Source organism: Haliotis rufescens, unplaced genomic scaffold (genome assembly GCF_023055435.1).
Source record: "Haliotis rufescens isolate VD_foot unplaced genomic scaffold, xgHalRufe1.0.p SCAF_93, whole genome shotgun sequence".
NCBI classification, from domain to species: domain Eukaryota; kingdom Metazoa; phylum Mollusca; class Gastropoda; order Lepetellida; family Haliotidae; genus Haliotis; species Haliotis rufescens.
Genome location: NW_025964387.1, coordinates 28,348 through 49,434, shown reverse-complemented (window position 1 = coordinate 49,434; position 21,087 = coordinate 28,348). Strand labels below are relative to the sequence as shown.

General features: G+C 39.0%; 2 protein-coding genes across 4 annotated transcripts; one reads left to right on the top strand and one right to left on the bottom strand.

Annotated features, from left to right (window-relative positions):
• Nucleotides 1-3,993: 3,993 nt before the first annotated feature.
• On the bottom strand, nt 3,994-9,343 carry LOC124132003 (NAD-dependent protein lipoamidase sirtuin-4, mitochondrial-like). 3 transcript variants are annotated; one of them, XM_046495564.2, is made up of 4 exons: nt 9,267-9,343; nt 7,841-8,553; nt 5,889-6,032; nt 3,994-5,123 (listed from the first exon to the last, which is right to left on the bottom strand). In XM_046495564.2, exons 2-4 carry the CDS (start codon nt 8,516-8,518, stop codon nt 4,974-4,976), a joined length of 972 nt encoding a protein of 323 aa, XP_046351520.2. In that variant the 5' UTR covers nt 8,519-8,553; nt 9,267-9,343; the 3' UTR covers nt 3,994-4,973. The 3 variants fall into 3 exon arrangements, with proteins under 3 accessions (XP_046351520.2, XP_048247584.1, XP_048247586.1); XM_048391627.1 differs by lacking the exon at nt 9,267-9,343 and adding an exon at nt 9,059-9,261; XM_048391629.1 differs by lacking the exon at nt 9,267-9,343 and adding an exon at nt 9,148-9,261.
• Nucleotides 9,344-9,368: 25 nt separating this feature from the next.
• LOC124132002 (NIF3-like protein 1) lies at nt 9,369-16,401 on the top strand. The gene is made up of 5 exons (XM_046495563.2): nt 9,369-10,116; nt 11,188-11,338; nt 13,808-13,943; nt 14,840-14,966; nt 16,099-16,401. The coding sequence occupies exons 1-5, from the start codon at nt 9,504-9,506 to the stop codon at nt 16,368-16,370; spliced, it is 1,299 nt and encodes a 432-aa protein (XP_046351519.2). The 5' UTR covers nt 9,369-9,503; the 3' UTR covers nt 16,371-16,401.
• Nucleotides 16,402-21,087: the final 4,686 nt, after the last annotated feature.

Below are 21,087 nucleotides of genomic sequence, written 5' to 3'. Positions count from 1 at the left end.
AATTTACTTTGTTTTAATAATTAGATTGGTTCGAGATTGCAGACTAGCGGAAAATCAACCAACTTCTCCCTTACATTCTTACTATATCAAGAACATGATAGTTTTAATGAAACAGAAATTCAAATTGACAAACAAAGAAAGTAATTTAGCAGCGATAAGTGTATTCGGCGTCACAACAGTTGTCACTTGTTTGTAATCATAATGGTCCGTCGGTTGCGAGTTCAACTCCAAGCATGGTTGTGGCCACCTATCACAGTTGGGAGTTATGACTGGCGGCAGCGATAGTATAGAGAGCTCCGCGAATGGGCTAACGCTGTGAGGAGCTTGAACGATGAACACCAAGGGGAAGTAACTTCCACACAATGATGGACACCAAGGGGAAGTAACTCTCCACTGAGTACTCTCATGACACAATCTCATTGAATTCAGAACTTTTACTCCGATACAAAACCTCTCTTGTGTGAAGAACTGACAACCTATACAAGATCACGTTTCGTGCTGAACTAATCTTATTGATTAATGCCTGGGCTTTTCAACCAAGCAGATGTCAGCTATTTAAAACGATTCAGTTTAATTTCTTTACCACTTTCAATCCTAACAGAAGAAAATCCACAAAGAACACAAATTCTTTTTGTGTGTATATCCCATGGCGCTCAGAAATGACAGGGTGTATAAAATACACAACAATATGATGGCTTAACCTTTTTCATGTACATTCAGAACTGAACGGTTAGTTTGTTTTCAAGATACAAAAATCAGAAATGTTGGTTCCTTATGGGAACTTTGAAGCCTCGACACTGATTGGCTGATTAGAAAGTTCACGTGACACAACCTCTTCCACAGAGAGGTATCGTAATGGATCAGATTTTGGTGATACTTTCATAAAAACATGCAGCCACGAAACATGAAAACCAAGGGAAAGTAACTCTTCATTTGCTGTGGAGACATTGTTGCTTGTCAAATAAAGTCAAGCAAACACAAGTACAGTCAAACACTGTTGTGTTGAACTTTGATGTGTCAGACTTACAGTTGTCTCAAAGTAAAAGCTTGGTCCCTGCTTATTCCTTCATTTTTGGGTTGTGTCTAACATCGGATACAACTTCAACACAACAGTGTTTGACTGTACTATAATTTGTTAAACTAAAATGGATTTTGTGTGTCCGTTTTTTGACATAAATTAAATATGACGAGATGGTTAAGGGCAATTTATGTTTACACCTTTTTTGTCTGTCTTGTTAGGTTTGAGGATTACCGTATTCGACTTAATAAGCATCAAGGGCGCTCTCAAAATTATTGATAGGGGGCTCGTTAGAACAATATTTTGGTGAAAAAAAAACGGAGCTGAAAGATGAATTTTGTGGTTTATGCTGACAGCCTGGAATGTTTATAGATGACAAATATATTTTTCCAGATTATAATTGCCCATAATTAAGAGTGCATATAGCACGTAAATATGTATTATACGCGAATAAATCAATCTTTTGTACAGTGATCAATCGGAAGGGGTACTAATTAGGATTGTTCACTAGCCAATATATTAGCAAATATCGCCGTGGGCGCTTATTACAGCGAATATGGTATTTAGGTATTATTTCCTTAGTTCAAGGAAAATGTTTATTTTATTTCAAACTCTTTTTAGAATGTTTTAACAGCTTTTGGATTTCTATGTTGTTTACAATTTTTAAACGATTGTTCAAGAAATGTTATTCTTTTAAATGTTTGCTGAGGAAAACATTTATTAAAAGTTGAGTAGATTTTTTGTCCAGTGTGTTAAGATACAGATGTTATGAAGTCAACATGTATGTGAGAAGCCTAATGGTTGTACTCCAATGTTTACTGATTGTATTGTTTATTGAATGGCTTCTCATGTTTTTCCAGATATATGTTTCACCAGAATTGTTCAAACAAAATCAACAACAAATTTTTAATCAAATTGATTCGCAAGGGTTGCGTGTCTGTGTATTCATGTGTGGCGTGTGGCTCCGTATGTGGTATGTGTCTGTGTCTGTGTCTGTGTCTGTGTGTGGTGTGTGTCTGTGTATATTTGAATTGTAGATCTCATAAGTGTTTTGAATATGGAAGCCCCATTACAATGATACGGCTTTAAAATAAAATCCCAGAAAACCCCAAGGTTGCTGTATGCAGATGAGCAATGTTAAAACATACCTGTTACCAGTTTCAGTGATCAAAGAGTTCACACGTTATTGAGAGTTGTATATGTCTTGTTTGTGGGAGGAGCAGTGTCCAGTGTTCCCTTGCCTTGCTTCAAGAGGAATAATGATTGTTAGCAATCATACATGCAGCAGTCAACAGTATTACTGGACACAGGTATAAACTCTCTCTGCATATATAAGTTATCCATATAATGGATATGCAGGATTAGTATTCAAATATCAATTATTTTTAGATATTGATACTATATAATGCAGGAGAATTATTTAAATATCAAATATATTAGATATTGATACAGTGTAATGCAGGATAAGTATTTATATATCAAATATATTAGATGTTGATATATGTACTATGTATTGCAGGAGAAGTATTTACATATCAAATATATGAGATATTGATAACATCCTGGCACAAGCTCCACAGAGATCGATAATCTTGATAGATTTACTAGTACATGTATATGAAAAAAATGTTTCTTAGGGATCTTATGGAGTCCCCTTCCTCCACCATGATCGACAGGCTCGCGTTGTGACAACTGGTCATATGTAGCTGTATCATCACATTGTGTTGAATTTACTGCCATGAATTTGAGAGAGATCCAGTCCTTGAAGATGTTGCAATTTACTGTGCAGAGTTGTGTACCTTAGGCGTACCAGGAACCGATGATCTTGGATTTGAATTCCAGATTCGCCCTGAATATTTTTCTAGGTTTGCCACCCCATACTTCTGCTTGTGGCTTTGACCACAGTGGCAAGCATCTATGACCTGCATCACTTTCATCCTAGCACTGATATAACTGAAATACTGTTCAAAGCAGTGTTAAACCAAATTCATTCACTCTACAGTTTCTAGATTGAATACAAGGTCGAAATAATACGAAGAAATGCTTACTAAAATAACAGGATTTTACCAGCTGAAGGTTGAGGGGTGTATGGGCACATTTACAAACTGACCAGTCAGATAGCTACATCTATAAGCTGTACAGTGTCAACTGTTATCATCCCTTATATATGCTACTCAAAATAAGTTAAAGAACATCCCCAATCGTAAAGCGGTAGTGGATTACCCATCAGCCACGACCGGTTAACTAGTCACAACGAATATTGGCTGTTCCTTCACTTCTTTTGAATTGTGGGGGCACGGTTGGCCCAGTTGTCTAAGGCGCCGCGATTCGCTGTGCAGAGTTGCGTCCCTTGGGCACGCCAGAAACCTATAATTGTTGGTTCGAATCCCAGTTCGCCCAAATTATGTTTCTAGGTTTGTCATCACCATACCCGTGCTCGTGGGTTTCACCGAAGTGGTAAACGTCCGAGACCTGCATCACTTTGGGCTTTCCGCCCACGTTAAGCTGACATGCCGCGATATAACTGGAATACTGTTAATAGCGGCATTAACCCAACCCACTCACTCTTTTGAGTAATATATGTTAATGAAGAAGTTGAATGTTGTTTGGATGCTGGTGCTGCCGCCTGACTGACTGCTGTATGAAGTGGCTAGGAGAGATGAATAAATACAGATGTTGTACAGAGGGCGATGATGGAACCAAGTTGTTGTCAGTACTGGGCTGTGCAATAAATACATTTTAAACAATGTTTGTTCTGTTTTGAACTACTGACTGAAACCTGGTTAATCTGGACAATCTACCATAAACCTGGTTCATCTGGACCATGCTACAGATTCTGGACTGATCCAACAAACTATAAAAAGTGCCAGAACACTAAAACATTAAGAGATTGAATGAGATTCGTGATGTAACAATGATTTCCTTCTTTTCCATTTCATCCCATTTGCTCGTAAGAGAACTCAAGACCAACACAACAATCAATAATTGTGTATTCAAAGCTACTGATACATTCTTCAGTCAGGAATATCTGCTTTGGGTATGTGTTTATGTCCATTGACTGTTTGCTGAATTTTCCTGTGGTGGCTGTATGGATTTTTACATACATGTGCTTTTTCTTGGTCGTCGTGCCAAGGGAGAGCACTTGGCCCAAACTGGGTTATTTGTGTACCACTTAATTACTCATCTCAAACACAATTCATCTTAATGTGAGCTTTAAGTAGAGGGATTCAAAATTGTTGCAGAAAGTTATCTCCCTTCGACTGTGATGGATATAAAATGTTTTCATATCAAGATGTTTTAAAGGTTTATCATTTTTTACAACATGTACAAAGAATACACAAGGGGCCATAGTTACAAACATTCTCAGAATTAGGAGTGACTTTTAAGTGTAGAAAGAATTGAGAATTCTCTAAAAATTTCTCTTACAAAGTTAGAATTGTCTTAAGACCTAGTTATAAAAAGCCCCTTCAGACTTAAGTTTACTCTTGGAGTGAGCGAAACTTAGTCCTCACAGAGCTCTAAATAATTAAGAATTTTCTTAAGTCTACAAAATGGCTGCCGTGTGACATTGCAGCCATTGGAGACATTTTCAAGAACAGAAATATGGTTTATCACCATGTATAATCAAAAGAAGTGCAGTAGCACTTGGGCTGAAAATTGCAATTACAATCAATCACCTTGCACTATTCATCAACATGTTAAATGGATGACAGGATCAGCAGTGTCATAATTCTACCTCTGAATCTAAAGAGTGCTCACATTTCTAAAAATAGCATGGGGATTTCCCTGGTCATGATTACAATCCAAACAAAGAGTTGCTCTCACAGTTTTACTCAGTTAAAAGTTACACTTAGAACTATTATCACTACACTCTTAAATGTAACTCTCAGCTAATGTTCTCAGTAAGGTAAGAGTATTAATGAAATGAGAATGTTTCTAACTACGGCCACAGGTCTTACAATTGTATTTTTGGTAATATGTCCCCACATTTAGCTGATATCTTGAGCTGAGCCAGATCGTCTGCTCTGGTTCTTCCTATGTTCACAATAGCGACTGGTTTACTCTCGTTGTGGGCCCTGTTGACAAACCGATAGCCAGAATACACCTGAAACAGCAGGTCAGTCAAATGGAGCAACATGGAAATGTATTTTACATACTGGCGCAGTAAAGTAATTACCAATTCAGTAAATAACATTGACAAAAATACCGGTGACCCAACTCAAGAACTATTGAGTGGCAAATCCGTGAAGATCCGTGTTACAATAGGTCTTCAGCTACCCATGCTTGCTGTAAAAGGTGACTATGCTTGTCATAATAGGGAACTAACGGGATCGGATGGTCAGGCTCGATGACATGGTTGATGCATGTCATCGCATCCCAACTGTGAGGATCGATACTCATGATGTCAATCACTGGATTGTCTGGTCCAGACTCTATTATTTAAAGACTGCCGTCATATACCAGTAGCTGGAATATTGCTGAGTGTGGCGTTAAACAACAAAGAAAGAACGAAAGAAAGAAAAGTTAATTGCAACACTCAGAAGCCACTGACATCACCTGACCCCTACTTAAACACCCTCCAGGACAGACAAGGGAGATAGTTCTATGGATATACAACTTCTTTATTACAATGAATACAAAGTTTCAGTGTAGATTTGAACCCTGTTATCAAGCAAGTGTGATAACAGTGTTAGTATCTACACAGAGACGTTGAATTCATAATGACAAAGGAGTTGTATATCCATAGAACTATCTCCCTTGTTCTTCACACCAACTTCTAAATGCCACTTAAAGAAGTTACCCTACACGACTTTGGAACGTGGATAAACATTTTGATATGACAAGCCCCTGGCCCCGTGTAATAACGTACCTCCAAGGATGAACCTATTACAAGTACTGCATCACTTTCAGAGACTTTTCTAAAGACGAGGTCCACAATGTGTCGAGCAACGTTGTCTCCAAAGAATATTATCTCAGGTTTGAGAACTCCACCACAGCTGTCACATGACGGCACCTTAAAAGAAAAGATTCGGGGTAGAATAAGTCTTCAGCCACCCATGCTTGCCGTAAAAGGCGACTGTGCTTGTCGTAAGAGGCGACTTACAGGATCGGGTGGTCAGGCTTGCTGACTTGGTGGAGCATGTCATCGTATCCCAATTGCGTGGATCGATGCTCATGATATTAATCACTGGATTGTCTGTTCCAGACTCAATTACTTACAGGCCGCCGCTGGAATATTGCTGAGTGCGACGTTGAACAACAAACAAACCACACCAAACTTTAAAAGATGGACATGACAAAAAGAAATTTAAAAACATAAATATATGACAAGTGTTTTATAAATGTAAAATCTAAAATAGATTATGTACACGTACTGGACAGAAAATAAAACGGAAGTGAGCGATGTTCCCTCTATGTATTGTACAAAAGTGTCTGTATTGAAATTTGTTGCCTTCATGGTGCATTTAGGTAAGATGTCATTTCACTTGAAACATATTGAAAAATTTATTTAATTTAGTCAATAGTCAAACATGTTTGTACTTGACACACAAGAAATCAAATGTCTGAAGCCACTGACCCCTCCCTTTTGAATGTATCTGACCATTAGCAATCTCGTACCAGAGATACAGACTTGTTTGTTTAACATCACACTGCAATATTGAACCTTTATGAAGACTGCTTGTAACATAATTGAGTTTTCACCACACAAAACCAGAGATTGATATTATCAGCAACAATCCATGGCACTGAGACGAAATCAAATAAGTTACCAAGTCTGACCACCAATCCATTACGTCACCTCTTGTGACCACCATATGTTGGTTGGGACCTATTCTAACCCAGAATCCCCACAAGGTCAGAAATAAACAGCTTTCCTTATTAAAAGTGTTAAAATAATTCTCTGGGTACTGTCTGTTATGAGAGCCAAGAACATTGCTTACTTGATCCAAGCATTTATATCATATTATATTAAACATGTACAGCCATTTCATAACCAAGTTTGGGCGGTCGGGTAGCCTGGTGGTTAAAGCGTTCACTCGTCATGCCGAAGACCCAGGTTCGATTCCCGACATGGGTACAATGTGTGAAGCCCATTTCTGGTGACCCCTGCCGTGATATTGCTGGAATATTGCTAAAAGTGGCGTAAAACCTCACTCACTCACTCATAACCAAGTTAAACTGAATATAAGGTGATAACAAATTAAACGATTGTAGGTACTCAGGGACAAGAACATGGTTTGAGGCTGTGTGTTTTGTTCGAGTTGGAATGGATATCTAATAATTATACAGAGCTCCAGATAAGCTGCGTATCTGCGTGAAATATGCATCAGAAATGCAGAAATACGCAGTAAAATAAAATCCCAGCGTATCAAATACGCAAAGAACATTACAGATACGCTACAAAAATAAAACTTGTGCGTATCATCAAAATATTGTGAAGTAACCCTGCGTATTCGATTAGCAAATCAGCAACTTATTTTGAAATTATAAACGGGCATTCCGTCAACCTTGCCAAACTCCACGATGACAGTTACATCATGATCATTTGCCATCCCACTTTCTTGTGGAAGTATCGTGGTATTTTTGAGTCCTATAAAGCTCTCGAACCCACACAACACCAGTTTGCAGGGACTAGATGAATAGTGTTTTTAAATATTTAACATAAATACCCACATGTGTAAAAACTAGTGGGTAACAGAAATTTGAATACCCAGATAGAATTACTGATACCCAATGATTTTAAAATGCATGGGTAAAATATCCACAAGCTCTGGAGCTCTGATTATATTCCTCTGATCAAACAAAAAAACAAACTATTACCTGAAAGCCTTGGACTTGTTCAGCAGACAAAGCCACATCACCATCAGGGGCCATCTCAAAAGACTCTGCATGCCATTTAGGGTTTCTGGCTTGAATCAGCTCCTGCATTTCGTGTCTCGGCAAGACCTTCCGACATGACAGACACTCCACCCTGTGTGCACTCCCATGTAACTCGGTCAGCTGTGTACTGCCAGCTTTGTAGTGCAACGCATCAACATTCTGTGTCACCAGCCACGACACCTTTCTCTTCTTCTCCCAAGAACTTAAAGTCAAATGGGACTTGTTTGGTGAAAAGGAGGAGAACCGGGGCCATCCTACAAAATTCCTTGCCCAGTACCGCTGACGGATCTTTGCGTCTTTCAAAAAATCTACATACTGTACAGGTCTGTTGGAGCTTGTGGCATACAGACCTACTCCCTCAGACCTGTAGTCGGGAATTCCACTTTCAGTGGAGATTCCTGCCCCTGTTAATACAAGGAGGCGTTCACTCCTGTCCATAAACTGCTGTAAAGATTCGATCTCTTCCTCTGAAACTGGTTGGCTGTTTGGAACAAACTTTGTTGACGTTGCAACTTTTGATGGCATTTTGGAAGAATTTGAAAACTGTCGAAAACACAGTTGGCAACATTTCAGAATCTTCGAACTATTGTGAGGTAGTGAGATGTTCAATACTGACATTTCTTTCTTGTGTAGTTGTAAACGAGGTTTTCCATCTGTAATAAAAGTATACTTAAATTATTTGGAAAAAATAACCTGCGTTATAAATAAAGAATCTCACCAGAGTGTCTTTTGATATCAAATATATCAACACAAGTGGATAAAAGTGGAAATATTCCGAGGCTTGCCGAGGATTTTTGCCACTTTTATCAACGAGTGTTGATATATTTGATATCAAAAGACACGAGGGTGAGATTTTATTTATCATCCAACATCATTCTTCCAACTTTTTCAATTTGTAGACAGTAATTAGCAGTGTCTTCAGTGTAAAAAGTACTGCTAACAGCTTCAGTAGCAGAGCCATTAGAGATGTCATTTGATTGTGACGTCATGGTAACCAGTGACATCACAATGGTCTGCAAAGCATTGTGATGTAATTTCATTGCAGCGATATCTACAGTGTAGATATCGCTTGATCTAATCCAAGCGCTATCTTCCGTGAGAGCCAGTTTTGGATGATAATATTGAGTTATCAACGGCACCATGACAAAACAAAAATACTTATGTCGACTCTTTTGTCCAGTGACTTGACACGGGCAGCCTTTGACATTTCACGATAATAATTGTTTCTAGATTCCACCAAGCCTCACAGTTTCAAGTGATGTGTATTTTGGGGTAAATCCATATCAGAACGTACGCTATGGACCACTGAGATTTGTTTTAACCATGGACCCTAAATATAGTATTAAGTGTCCATGTTTTAACTTACACAACACTACGGTGCTCAATGTCAAAACAAGAGACGATTAGAGTTATCTTCCTTGCCATAGCAAAGCTCCATTCCAGCGCGTGCCACCTTCTCTAAACTACCAGGAAAAGCGGCATCGCTGTAAGGAACTTGAACTAATCAACACGTGAAGGCAACCAAAACAAAACGAAAGGGTGGACATATTATGTTTTGGTTAATGGCTAATGTATCAGTGATTACTTAATACAACCACTTTTAATGTCTTTGCAGTCTTTAACGTCATGGATATCAAAAATCAATAACTCGCGAACTGTCACTGTAGTAGTGGCAATACTTCAAGATTCCCACACAACCATTAACGCACCTGTCACAAGTGAGCATGCAGCCTCTTTTTCTAAAAGCAAAAGTAGTAGCTATACGTGTCGGTATTTAAGCGTTTCAAGATTAGGCCGGTTGCAGCAACAGTTTCTACCGTGTATCACCAAGAAGAACTTCTTACATACTTCACTTGAGGGAATGGAACTGAAAAAGGTTGTAAACATTCTCAACCAATTTGCAAACACTAGTTTGGCGGAGAGTTGGGACAACGTGGGTCTCCTCACTGAACCCTCCGCCCCACACAGCGTGAGGACCATTCTACTCACAAATGACTTGACCCCGCTGGTCCTGGATGAGGCCATAGAGAAGAACGCGGACATGATTCTGTCCTACCATCCCCCCATCTTCTCCCCCATGAAGAGGCTGACGCAGAAGTTGTGGAAGGAGAAGCTGATTGTGAAATGCATTGAGAAGAGAATCGCCATCTACTCTCCACATACGTGTTACGATGCTCTCAGTGGAGGTGTCAATGACTGGCTGATCAGTGCATTTGGTGAGACATGATCAGGAAACATGATCTTCTCTGTCACCAGTGACCAACCTCCTCAATTATTTTGGGTATTCGATATCTTTTTTGGAGAGGTATTGAAAGACCACAGACCTATATAGAAGGACAATATTCGGGGTATTATATCTCATGGGTGGATACAGAGGGGGGGTGTGGGGGTGTGCACCCCCCCTTTTTATTTCGAAAAGAATCTTCTTCTTTTTTGTATAAATTACCACCAAAGATAATAAATAGATCTTAATTGTGCACCCCCCCTTTTCAAAAAAGCTGTATCTGCCCATGTATCTCATTTGTATTATAATAAATACCCTGGAACCATTAATTACGATAGCTTTGTTTAAGAAATGACACCACCCCCTCAACTGCTCCCTAACTTCACAAGAAAGTAATTTGATTGGATGGCTTTTTTTCACTGTTGTGCATTTCAAATCAGGCTCAATGGTAGCAAATGGGTCCAGGGTATTTGTCATAGAAGACTGGAGATAAAATACCTGGATAGTCTTGGAGGAGTCACCATGTTCTATCATTACATATCAGCTTGTGGATGTTGTAGTTTCAAGGTAAAGCAGCAGGAACTAGCTTTTAATAACAGGGCGACTAAACTTAGTCCAAAGTGCAGTTTCAGCAATTTTGAGTCAGACATGCAAACCCCAATTTGTTATCTAACTTAGACTTTATGATATACAATGTATGTATCCTGCTGTGGGGATTCCGGGTTAGAAAAGGCCCCCACCAACATTCGCTTGTAAGAGTGAGTGAGTGAGTGAGTGAGTGAGTGAGATTGGTTTTACGCCGCTTTTAGCAATATTCCAGCAATATCAGGGCGGGGGACACCAGAAATGGGCTTCACACATTGTACCCATGTCGGGAATCGAACCCGGGTCTTCGGCGTGACGAGCGAACGCTTTAACCACTAGGCTACCCGACCGCCCCTCGCTTGTAAGAGGTGACCATGGTGACTGAATGGATTGGGTGTTGATCCTTGGTGACTTGGTATATTGATAGTCCTACAAATTGAGGTAAAATGTCCTACAATTGTTTATGGATATATTGTAGACATGAAGAACACTAAGCCAGTGGAGCAGAGTGAAGGCTGCGGGGAGTTTGGTTGTCAGGTAGACATTGTCACGGAAACAGCTGGTGCCTCCAAGCTTGTCCTGGCACTCACAGACAAATCCATACCCAGGAGAATCACCACAAGCGCTCTGTGAGTAAATGACAGACAGACAGACATGTTTTATTGCATTTCAGGCCACATGACCAAAGTACAAATAGTATTACAAATACTTTTAGAGTTACCACTTCTCTCATATTGACTTATATTATGCATATAAAAATTTAATGAGGTTTAAGCAAAAGAAAATACATTCGAGAAACTTAGTAAATGGAACTAAAATATTGATATCTTTTGAGGTACACAAACTTTTTAGTGAGTAGTACTGGTTATTGCTTAGTCTTGGTAGTAAATCCTCACGCTTATCATCATAGAACATGCATACAAATATGTGCTTCATCTTCAACTGATCCACAATGTTTACAAAGAGTCTTAGGATCACCTAAACGCAATATTCTTTTTCGGTAATATTGTATACCCAAATTATTACATCCAGATCTGAATTAAGTTAACAATCTTTTCTGTAAATATGATAACCGCATAGATAAATATAGTTCACAATCTAACAAAGATTTTTGCGTTTTGTAAAATGACAATGCAGAGGAATCTTAAGACGAGTGCCATTCTTGGGAGGAACAAGTATACAATCTCTCTTTAAATTGGTTTAAAAATAATTCGGTATCTCCAACATTTTGAGAGATCCATACTATACCATAGACATATCTAAATAACAGATCGCGTACATGTGTTGCCCAATTTGGACGTTTTCTATCGATAATAGATAACAGTGATAAATAACATTGACATGGATACCTATCTACATTTGTGAGTAAACAACCCTTTAAGGCCCATGGGGATAGGTCCTTTTCAGCCTACACTTGTCATAATAGGCGATTTAATGGATAGGCTGTTCAGACTTTCTGACAACGTACCCTGATGGCATGGATTGCTGCTCTTGTCAGTCACTGGTTTGTCTGGTCCAGACTTGATTGTTTACAGGCTGCCATCATATAGAGCAAATATTGTGTGGCAAACAAATATGGCAGTGAGTGATGCAGCTTTTTATCTTTCAAAACTGATGCCAATTTCTAATGCTGAGAATTATGCTTATGTGTCATCATACTCCCATGTAGGGGTGTCACGATAAATCGAAATATCGATGTATTGTTATTGGTAAGCACTTAAAGTCAATAAATAGATTGTTAAATCAGTTTCCGATCACTATTATCGATTTCAGTTAGGAATATTGATAGTTTCGATTGTACATGCAATGCTGTTCAAATTTGTTTTTCTTTTGATCATGAGTGGTAGTAATTTACACATGGTAATGTGGAAGTTTCTTTTTCTTAAATTATTAGGGTAAAGAAAAAACAAATCAGTCATATCTCAAACCTTACTTTTTATTTGTTGTTATGGTTATCACATTCAAAGGAAACTTCAGTTCCAAGGTTTAATTCAACTCTAAAATCCATCTAAAATGATACACTGAAAACTATCAATATTTATCGCAATAGTTGCTTGCAATATCAATAGTTATCGCAATAGTGATTTCCAGACCAATAGTCACCTCCACTGCCATGCTCCCATGCCCCCAGTGACTATACAGTATTGATGAGAACCCAACTCTCAGTTGTGTCTTAAGTAAGTCGGCCATGGGTGGCCCAGTCATCTAAGGTGCCACAATTTGCTGTCTAGAGTTGCCTCCCTTTTGCATGCTTAAAACCTATGATAAATTGTTTGAATCCCTTATTCACCCTGATGATGTTTCTTGGTTTGTAAGCACTATACATGTCGATTTCACCAAAGGGTTAGGTCTGTATTACTTTGGGCTTTCCTGACATACTTTTTATGAATGAAATACTGTTAAAAAAACAAGCTCACTCATTTGGACGGGTACCCAACTCTCAACTGTGCCCCTGTGCACTCATAGTGAGTTGTCATACTGAATGGTGCAGTGGTTTTCAATTACACCCCTGGAATACTTACACTGGGTGAAGGTTTAAGGTGTTTGAAGGTTTCCATACTATACAGACTTGTGAAGATCCGGGGTAGAATAGGTCTTCAGCAACCCATGCTTGCCGTAAAAGGCGACTATGCTTGTCGTAAGAGGCGACTAATGGGATCGGGTGGTCAGGCTTGCTGACTTGGTTGATGCATGTCATCGATCCCAATTGCTTGGATTGATGCTCATGATATTAATCACTGGATTGTCTGGTCCAGACTCGATTATTTTCAGACTGCCGTCATATAGCTGGAATATTGCTGATTGCGGCGTTAAGCAACAAACCAACCAACCAATACTGTTCAACACATTCAAGACACTGGTTATATTACTGTTTACAAACAAAAAAAAGCTCAAAGATTTTGGATGATAAAAAGAATCTGACCCGATTGTCTTTTAACATCAATCTTCCTGAGGCAAGGGCGTTAACTGACTATAAAAGTCCAGTTTCCACCCTTGCTGAACAAGGCTGAAATTTCCAGGCTCGATCGTAGTGCCTACTCGGTGAATGTTGGTGTCTGAAGGTTTCAATACTGTTCAACACATCTGTTTTATGAAAGGGCATTGCATGAGAAGACCGAGCAAGACGTGACCCGAGTGAGTGTGTCATGCTGCAAGAGTGACGTCCCTCGGCTGGTGGACAGTGCCCAGTCCCACCAAGGGGTGGTCAGTATAGAGAAGCGGCAGATAGAGAAGGTAAGTTGATCAGGAGTCTACGTTAAATTGGTCCACAGCAACAGTCAATCTCATTCAAATCAGACCCTAGTTCTTGCTACAGCTAAACAAAGCTCTGAAGACATCCCATTACTGGTCCCGTCAAAATGACCTTTTTTCCGGCCAGTCAGAACGTCGCTTACCAGATCATGAAAGTGACAGTTGGAATGTGTTTTCTAATCATGCAACCTCGAGACATTTAAGGGGTATCCTAAACGACAGTTATGGGCTTTATGACTGAATCCATACAATCTTGGTCATCTATTAGCCATTCCAGAATGTTCTTTTGTTCAGTTTTCAAATATTTAATCAAGAATTTGTCAAAATATGTTTCAAAGCTTAATGGCCAGTTTGAACATTTATAGCATTAGAAAGCTGCCTTCTGATTGGCTAATGTCAACTTCTTGTCATTCATACCATTGGTCAGTCAAAATTTGTGAAAGGTCGGTCTGACATGACCCGTAATGGGATGTCCTCAGATCTTTTTTAAACTGTATAGCAAGAACTATGATCTGATTTTATTTAACTTACAGCAACAGTATAACGAATTGAGGTTGTGCATATAAACTGCAATATGAAAGGCCAATACCCATCACTACCAGCAATATGACAGCTGTATGATGGCATCTTATAAACAATTGAGTCGGCCAATCCACTGTTAGAAAATGTGTGTATTTATAAGTAATTATCCATGCTGTTAGGATATGTTGTGTTCGTGTGATGTAATTATCACTTCAGAATGGGGTGACTTTTTAAAATTTCAAACCAGGAAACCCACGAAGATATTTAGTAAGAGATTTAATAGTGAATTTCCTAAACGGTTGACAGTGAAATAATCCTGTTTGTCAATTGTCACGTACACACGTTTTGTCGGTCAGCTTCCACTGGTGGGCTATGGCATGGGCCGTGTAGGGAAACTCACTTCACCCCTCACTCTTGGAGAAGCTGTAGAGAGAGTGAAGACTCATCTTGGTCTGGAGCATGTCCGGCTGGCGTCTGCATCTGGTCAGTATACAGGACGCGCCTTAAATGCTGTGTGGACATTTATTATACCCCCGACCTTTTAGGTCAGGGGGTATATAGTTATACCAATGTTCCGTCCGTCCGTACGTCTGAAAACTTTGTCTGCACGATTTCTCTTAAACTTTTCAGTGGATTCATCTCAAACTTAGTACATATAATCTGTGTCATATGGAGGGGTGCAGTCAAAAGAAATGAATGAATTTTTCAAACCTTAACCCTATCCATTATTTAATTTGAAACTACTGACACACTAGGCGGGTCCGGCTTATCAGAGAGCCATGCTCACTTTTGCCCTTGTTAATTAATAATTCAAATCTTCTATTCTGTGGGTTCAAAATTAAATGTATGACTGTGCAAACGACACAGTTAAAATAAGTACCTGGTGCCTGAAGGGACATGGTTTTTAAGCAGATATGTGTATAATATATAGCCAGTGATGAAAACACTTTCACAAAAGTAAACTGGGCAGTCCTTTGGAAAACAAACATAGTAATATATTTATGAGTCACAAACTTATCCGGGGGATACTGTAAGAATCGGTTGGTGCAAAGAACAAAGATGCCATCATAGGGTTGACAAGGCTTGACCAGACATTGAGGAAGTCTCTAGCACTACACTACATTGTTTATGGAGTGCTTTGTTATGTGATGTCATTGCAACACAGGCATGAGAAAGAGATCGGAGATTAACGTGGGTTTTGTTTTCCCTTGACTGCTGTTCCCGGAATAATCCCGTGTAGGGAACCTGAGGGGACGATTTGACGAGAATATGTCACTTTATTAAATCAAGGGACATCCTCGCAATAGATTCCGGGGTAGAATAGGTCTTCAGCAACGCATGCTTGCCGTATAAGGTGACTATGCTTGTTGTAAAAGGTGACTAACGGGATCGGGTGGTCAGGCTCGCTGACTTGGTTGATGCATGTCATCGATCCCAATTGCGTGATCGATGCTCATGATGTCAATCACTGGATTGTCTGGTCCAGACTCGATTATTTACAGACCGCCGTCATATAGCTGGAATATTGCTGAATGCGGCGTTAAACAACAAACCAACCAACCAACATCCTCGCAATAATTTCATTATTTATGTTACTGGTATTTGGTTTGTACAGGCATTGACAAGGTCGGCTCCGTGGCTGTGTGTGCAGGGTCTGGATCTAGCGTTCTGCGTGGGGCCAAGGCCGATCTGTTCGTGACTGGGGAGATGTCACATCATGATGTTCTCAACGCCGTCAGTAATGGCATCAGCGTCATTCTGTGTGAGCACACCAACACAGAGAGGGGCTATCTCAAAGAGCTGAAAGGGAAATTTTCCAGCCTGATGTCAGATCAAGTGCAGATCCTAGTGTCAGAGACCGACTTAGATCCATTGAAAACTGTGTAATGAAAACGAAAATACAAACCGTAAAATATACCGAGATGTTAACTTGTATCAGATCCTTTGAAAACTAAATAATAACGAAAATACATGTACCAGGGCTGGATCCTATGCATGTATGATTGTGAATTTATGAGTGTGTGTTTGTTATTTAACGCCACCCTCAGCAATATTCCAGTTATACGGCGGTGGTCTGTAAATAATGGAGTCTGGACCAGACAATCCAGTGATTGACATCATGGTCCACACAAATGGTATCGATGACATGCATCAGGCAAGGCAGCAAGCCTGACCACCCAAGCACCATATATGGCAATCATTGGTTGCTGAGGACTTATTCTATCCCGCATCTTAACGGGTCTTGTGTCATCGTACAGCAAAGACTGGAGGAATGCTGCTCCTATATCAGTCACTGGATTGTCGGGCCTTGGTTGTTTGTTTACAGTTGGAATATTGCTGAGTGTGGTGTTTAACGACAGTCGAAATGATTCGTTGACTAATACAGCTATACGCTGCACAGTACATGAGTCGCACTCAGTTAGAAGCATTGCTTTTATATATATATATATATATATATATATATATATATATATACATATATATACTCATATATATATATACACATATACATATACACACACACACATATATATATATATATATATATATATATATATATATATATAAATATATAAATGAGGCAAATGTTCACTTGGTGTACATGTAATATTTAAATAAAATAATAAAGTCCACGTTAGTCCATCATCTTCTTTATATCAGTTTCAGACATAGTACTTTCACTGTCTCATGACAACAATTCAGTGTAACTAACGTGGACTTTAATATTTTATTATATATTACATGTACATCGAGTGAACATTTGCCTCATTTTTGAGCCTCATATATATATAATGTATATTGTTGCCATGGAAACTATATATATGTATAGAAGACTAGTTGACATATTCACAAAGGGGGATATCGATGACTTTGTCCTCTTGTGTTTATTGACATGGCAATGATGGTGAAGTATTATTGTCTAACAAAGAACAAAGACAACATTTCATGATGTATGTTTTAATGCAGCAAACTACACATTTGCAAACATGAAAATGAGACTTGACGTATCCAGGAATACTGCAATGTTGCATCTTGACAAAGATGCTAAGGACATGGCGATATCAGGATGATGGATTCAAAAGATCATCAATCTAATTAAAGTCTGATCATGACATGCTTGGTACTCGCTACAGCTACATAAGATCTGAGGACATCCCACTACAGGACATAATTGTTGGAATGACTTTTTGTCAACTTTGACCGACCAATGAAATCACCAACATGAATTGACATTAGCCAGTCAGAAAGCAGATTTCTCAAGCTTTATGGCACAAGTTTCAAAATGCGACTTCCATTCCAGACTATGCTTTGAAAAACATTTTTGACATAGTTTTTTATTCAAATTTTGAAAACTGAACTAAAGAAAATTCTGGAATGTCTAATAGTACATGGCTTTGGATTGTCTCTTCTGTTTCAAATGAAAGGTCGTTCTGACGTGACCTGTAATGGGATGTCCTCAAATCTTTGTGTAGCGGTAGCGAGAACTAGGATCTGATTTTAATGACATTGGTTTATAAATATTCTCTGCAGTGATCACAAGTTTAAACATCTGTAGCTGACATTAGTGCCGAGAGAGTGAGTGAGTGAGTGAATGGGTGGGTGGGTGGGTGGGTGGGTGAGTGAGTGAGAGAGAGAGGTCTGGCTACACGCTGCCTGGAACACTATGTAAAGTACATCTTCCCGAGGCAAGGGAGTTAACTGACTATAAAAGTCCAGTTTCCACCCTTGCCGAACTAGGCTGGTATTATGGAGTTACATTTTGGCTGGGCTAATGAGTCTATGCATAGTCCAATCAAAATCACGCAACGAAATTGAAATTCGGTTCGTAAACTGTCGTGCTGATTTCCATCGATTGGAGGATTTGCAAAACCTGTGCTCCTCCAACTTGTTGTCAACAGATATTTTACAAATCTTTTCAGGATTTTAATCAAGGTGCTCACATGATTTGATGCACTTTGCGATGTAAGACTCGTTTTATCACAATATAGATCTTGATTATCGATCAGATCCTCTTGACTGTTTGCCGCCATTTTGTTTGAATCAAATGCAAGTGATACGAGAGATTTAGAAGGGTCATAACTCGTAATAACCACTGGTGGCGCAACGATTGAGCACGGGAATTCCAGCCTAGTTCGGCAAGGGTGGAAACTGGACTTCTAAAGTCAGTTAACTCTCTTGCCTCGGGAAGATGGGTAAAGTATATCCGGCACGGGAGAGGAAAGCAAGAATGAAGCAAAGAAGCTGGAATTGAACCCTTGACTATGGGACACAACTCTGCGCACCAGATTGCGGTGAATAGATAACTGGGCACCTGTGGCCACACATGGGATGTCAACAGATCTAGATCTTTCAGCTGTTGGACAACTCTTGTTAGTACATGCAAATAGCATTAAGTGATTACAGTTTACAGTTAAGAATGTCCTTTGCTGAGACTAATAATTTACCTTTAAGTAGCATGGAGTCCTCCAGATGCACTGATCTACATCCACATTGATCTACACCCTGACCACAGAAATCTCATCAAACAATAACGAAGGACACATATAAACAACGATGAATAAATACCACACCACTGAAATTTATGTTGGTGCAATTTACAAATAACAAGAACAAAATCATACACTTAGCCGTTTAAAAAGGTAATGCTTGCAGTGAAGTAGCACATCTGGAAATGAAACAACTTGACGGGAGATAACAAAGAACATTAGCTCACTACATTAATTGCCAATTTAAGACAATCTTGACCAATCCTCAACCAACATCTAGGATCCAGTGTGATATATCTCCATTCTCTTGGGACAAATATCCTTGACTATTCACCCCCAAGGCTTCATTTCAAGTTAAATTTGCATGACATGATGCTAAAAATAGCCATACAGTCAAATTACTGTTTTCATGAATGAACAAAAGCAGTATCACCAGTATACCACTTGCGTTATTTTGAATCATCTTCAATACAGCTGGGAATGATGTTAATTCTATAACCTTCTGAATACCAGGGAAATGTCTTTCGCAGCTTAGTGAGTGAGTGAGCGAGTATGGCTTTACGCTGCTTTGAGCAATATTCCAGCAATATCAGGGCGGGGGACACCAGAAATGGGCTTCACACATTGTACCCATGTCGGGAATCGAACCCGGGTGTTTGGCGTGATGACCAACGCTTTAACCACTTGGCTACCCGACCGCCCCTCGCAGCTTAGACATCAATTTGATTGAAATACAGTTTAAATTCGAACTAAGCCAAACTCTCAATCAGAAAGAAATTTAATTGGTTCATTTCAAACTGATGCTCATGAGAACATCTTTGCTAAGTAGGCGATACGAGAATTGGAGATGGTGGTGTCACTTCCAATACAAAGCTTTGGTGGCCAATAGGTCCAGAGTATTAACATATTAAACAGGAGAAAAGAAAACCTGGATGACCAGGGATGCAAGAAGAAGGGCTCAAAAGTCAGCTGTTCTGTGTTGCTTGATGTAAATCCCTAGATCCTGTTTCATACACACCAGACGGAGAAAACTGCAAGACATCATGAGGGCCCCATTGATGACAAGAATTTGAAAATTTGAACATTAAATTTGATAATAAGGGTGTCTATTTACAAAGAAAATCAGGCTTTCAACTGAAGTTTTGATAAACCCTATTTAAGCACATGAAGCATCTTCCTCTTTTATTACCAAGGCCGTGATTAACTTTTTTTGACGGGGGGGGGGCGGCAAATATTTGTACAAGTATCACTTGTCCCCAACTTGTATTTTCATGATTCAAATAAAACTTTTTTCTATAAAAAAAATCCAGGGGGGGGGCACTGATTACCATGGTTACTTTGTCCATTCATAAAAAAAAGAAAAATAGTTAAAGAAAGGGGCACAATATGTGGACAAAATACAATGTACAATACAATACAATTACCACTGTTTAAGCCCCCAGAACCTTGGTAGTATGTCTTTCATATCCTGAAGATTAAATTAACATTGAACCCAACTACTTTCAAAAGTCGAGAATGATTTGGTAAGTCTTGATTTCCTCCACAAATATAGCCTTGTTCTGGGCTCCATTTGAAAGTTACTTTATATTTGGTAGATATATAGTTTGAAATAAGATAACTTTACTTGTGGGGCTAAATGTTAGTAAGATATGCTTCAGCTACTGTTTCCTTAACAACAACTGTTTGAGAACAAGAATGAACAAGCCTCACAGTGTTTGACTGCCAATATGCACTAGCAGCATTAAAATAATAGGTGAATCAAAAACAAAATACTAGTCAAAAGGACAGTATATAAATACATAAAACATGACTTTTCTTTGACCAGTTGAAACAAAATATAAACAGATATTATACAATATGATTCAAAACAGGACACAACACATGCACAACATGATTCAACACACACACAATGTTGGTCAATACAACATGATTTAACACAGGACACAACACATGATTTAACACAGGACACAACACATGATTTAACACAGGACAACACATGATTTAACACAGAACACAACACAGGACACAACACATGATTTAACACAGGACAACACATGATTTAACACAGAACACAACACATGATTTAACACAGGACACAACACATGATTTAACACAGG

What these genes read in the sequence shown, in the direction of transcription:
- LOC124132003 (XM_048391627.1), bottom strand. Translation starts at nt 9,107, where the DNA reads ATGTCAAAGGCTGCCCGTGTCAAGTCACTGGACAAAAGAGTCGACATA. An exon ending in AACAAGTCCAAGGCTTTCAG is followed by an intron (nt 6,033 to 7,840) that starts GTAATAGTTTGT and finishes TTTTCTTTTAAG; the next exon opens with GTGCCGTCATGTGACAGCTG. An exon ending in TAATAGGTTCATCCTTGGAG is followed by an intron (nt 5,124 to 5,888) that starts GTACGTTATTAC and finishes CTGCTGTTTCAG; the next exon opens with GTGTATTCTGGCTATCGGTT.
- LOC124132002 (XM_046495563.2), top strand. Translation starts at nt 9,504, where the DNA reads ATGTCTTTGCAGTCTTTAACGTCATGGATATCAAAAATCAATAACTCG. An exon ending in CTGGCTGATCAGTGCATTTG is followed by an intron (nt 10,117 to 11,187) that starts GTGAGACATGAT and finishes GATATATTGTAG; the next exon opens with ACATGAAGAACACTAAGCCA. An exon ending in CCGGCTGGCGTCTGCATCTG is followed by an intron (nt 14,967 to 16,098) that starts GTCAGTATACAG and finishes TGGTTTGTACAG; the next exon opens with GCATTGACAAGGTCGGCTCC.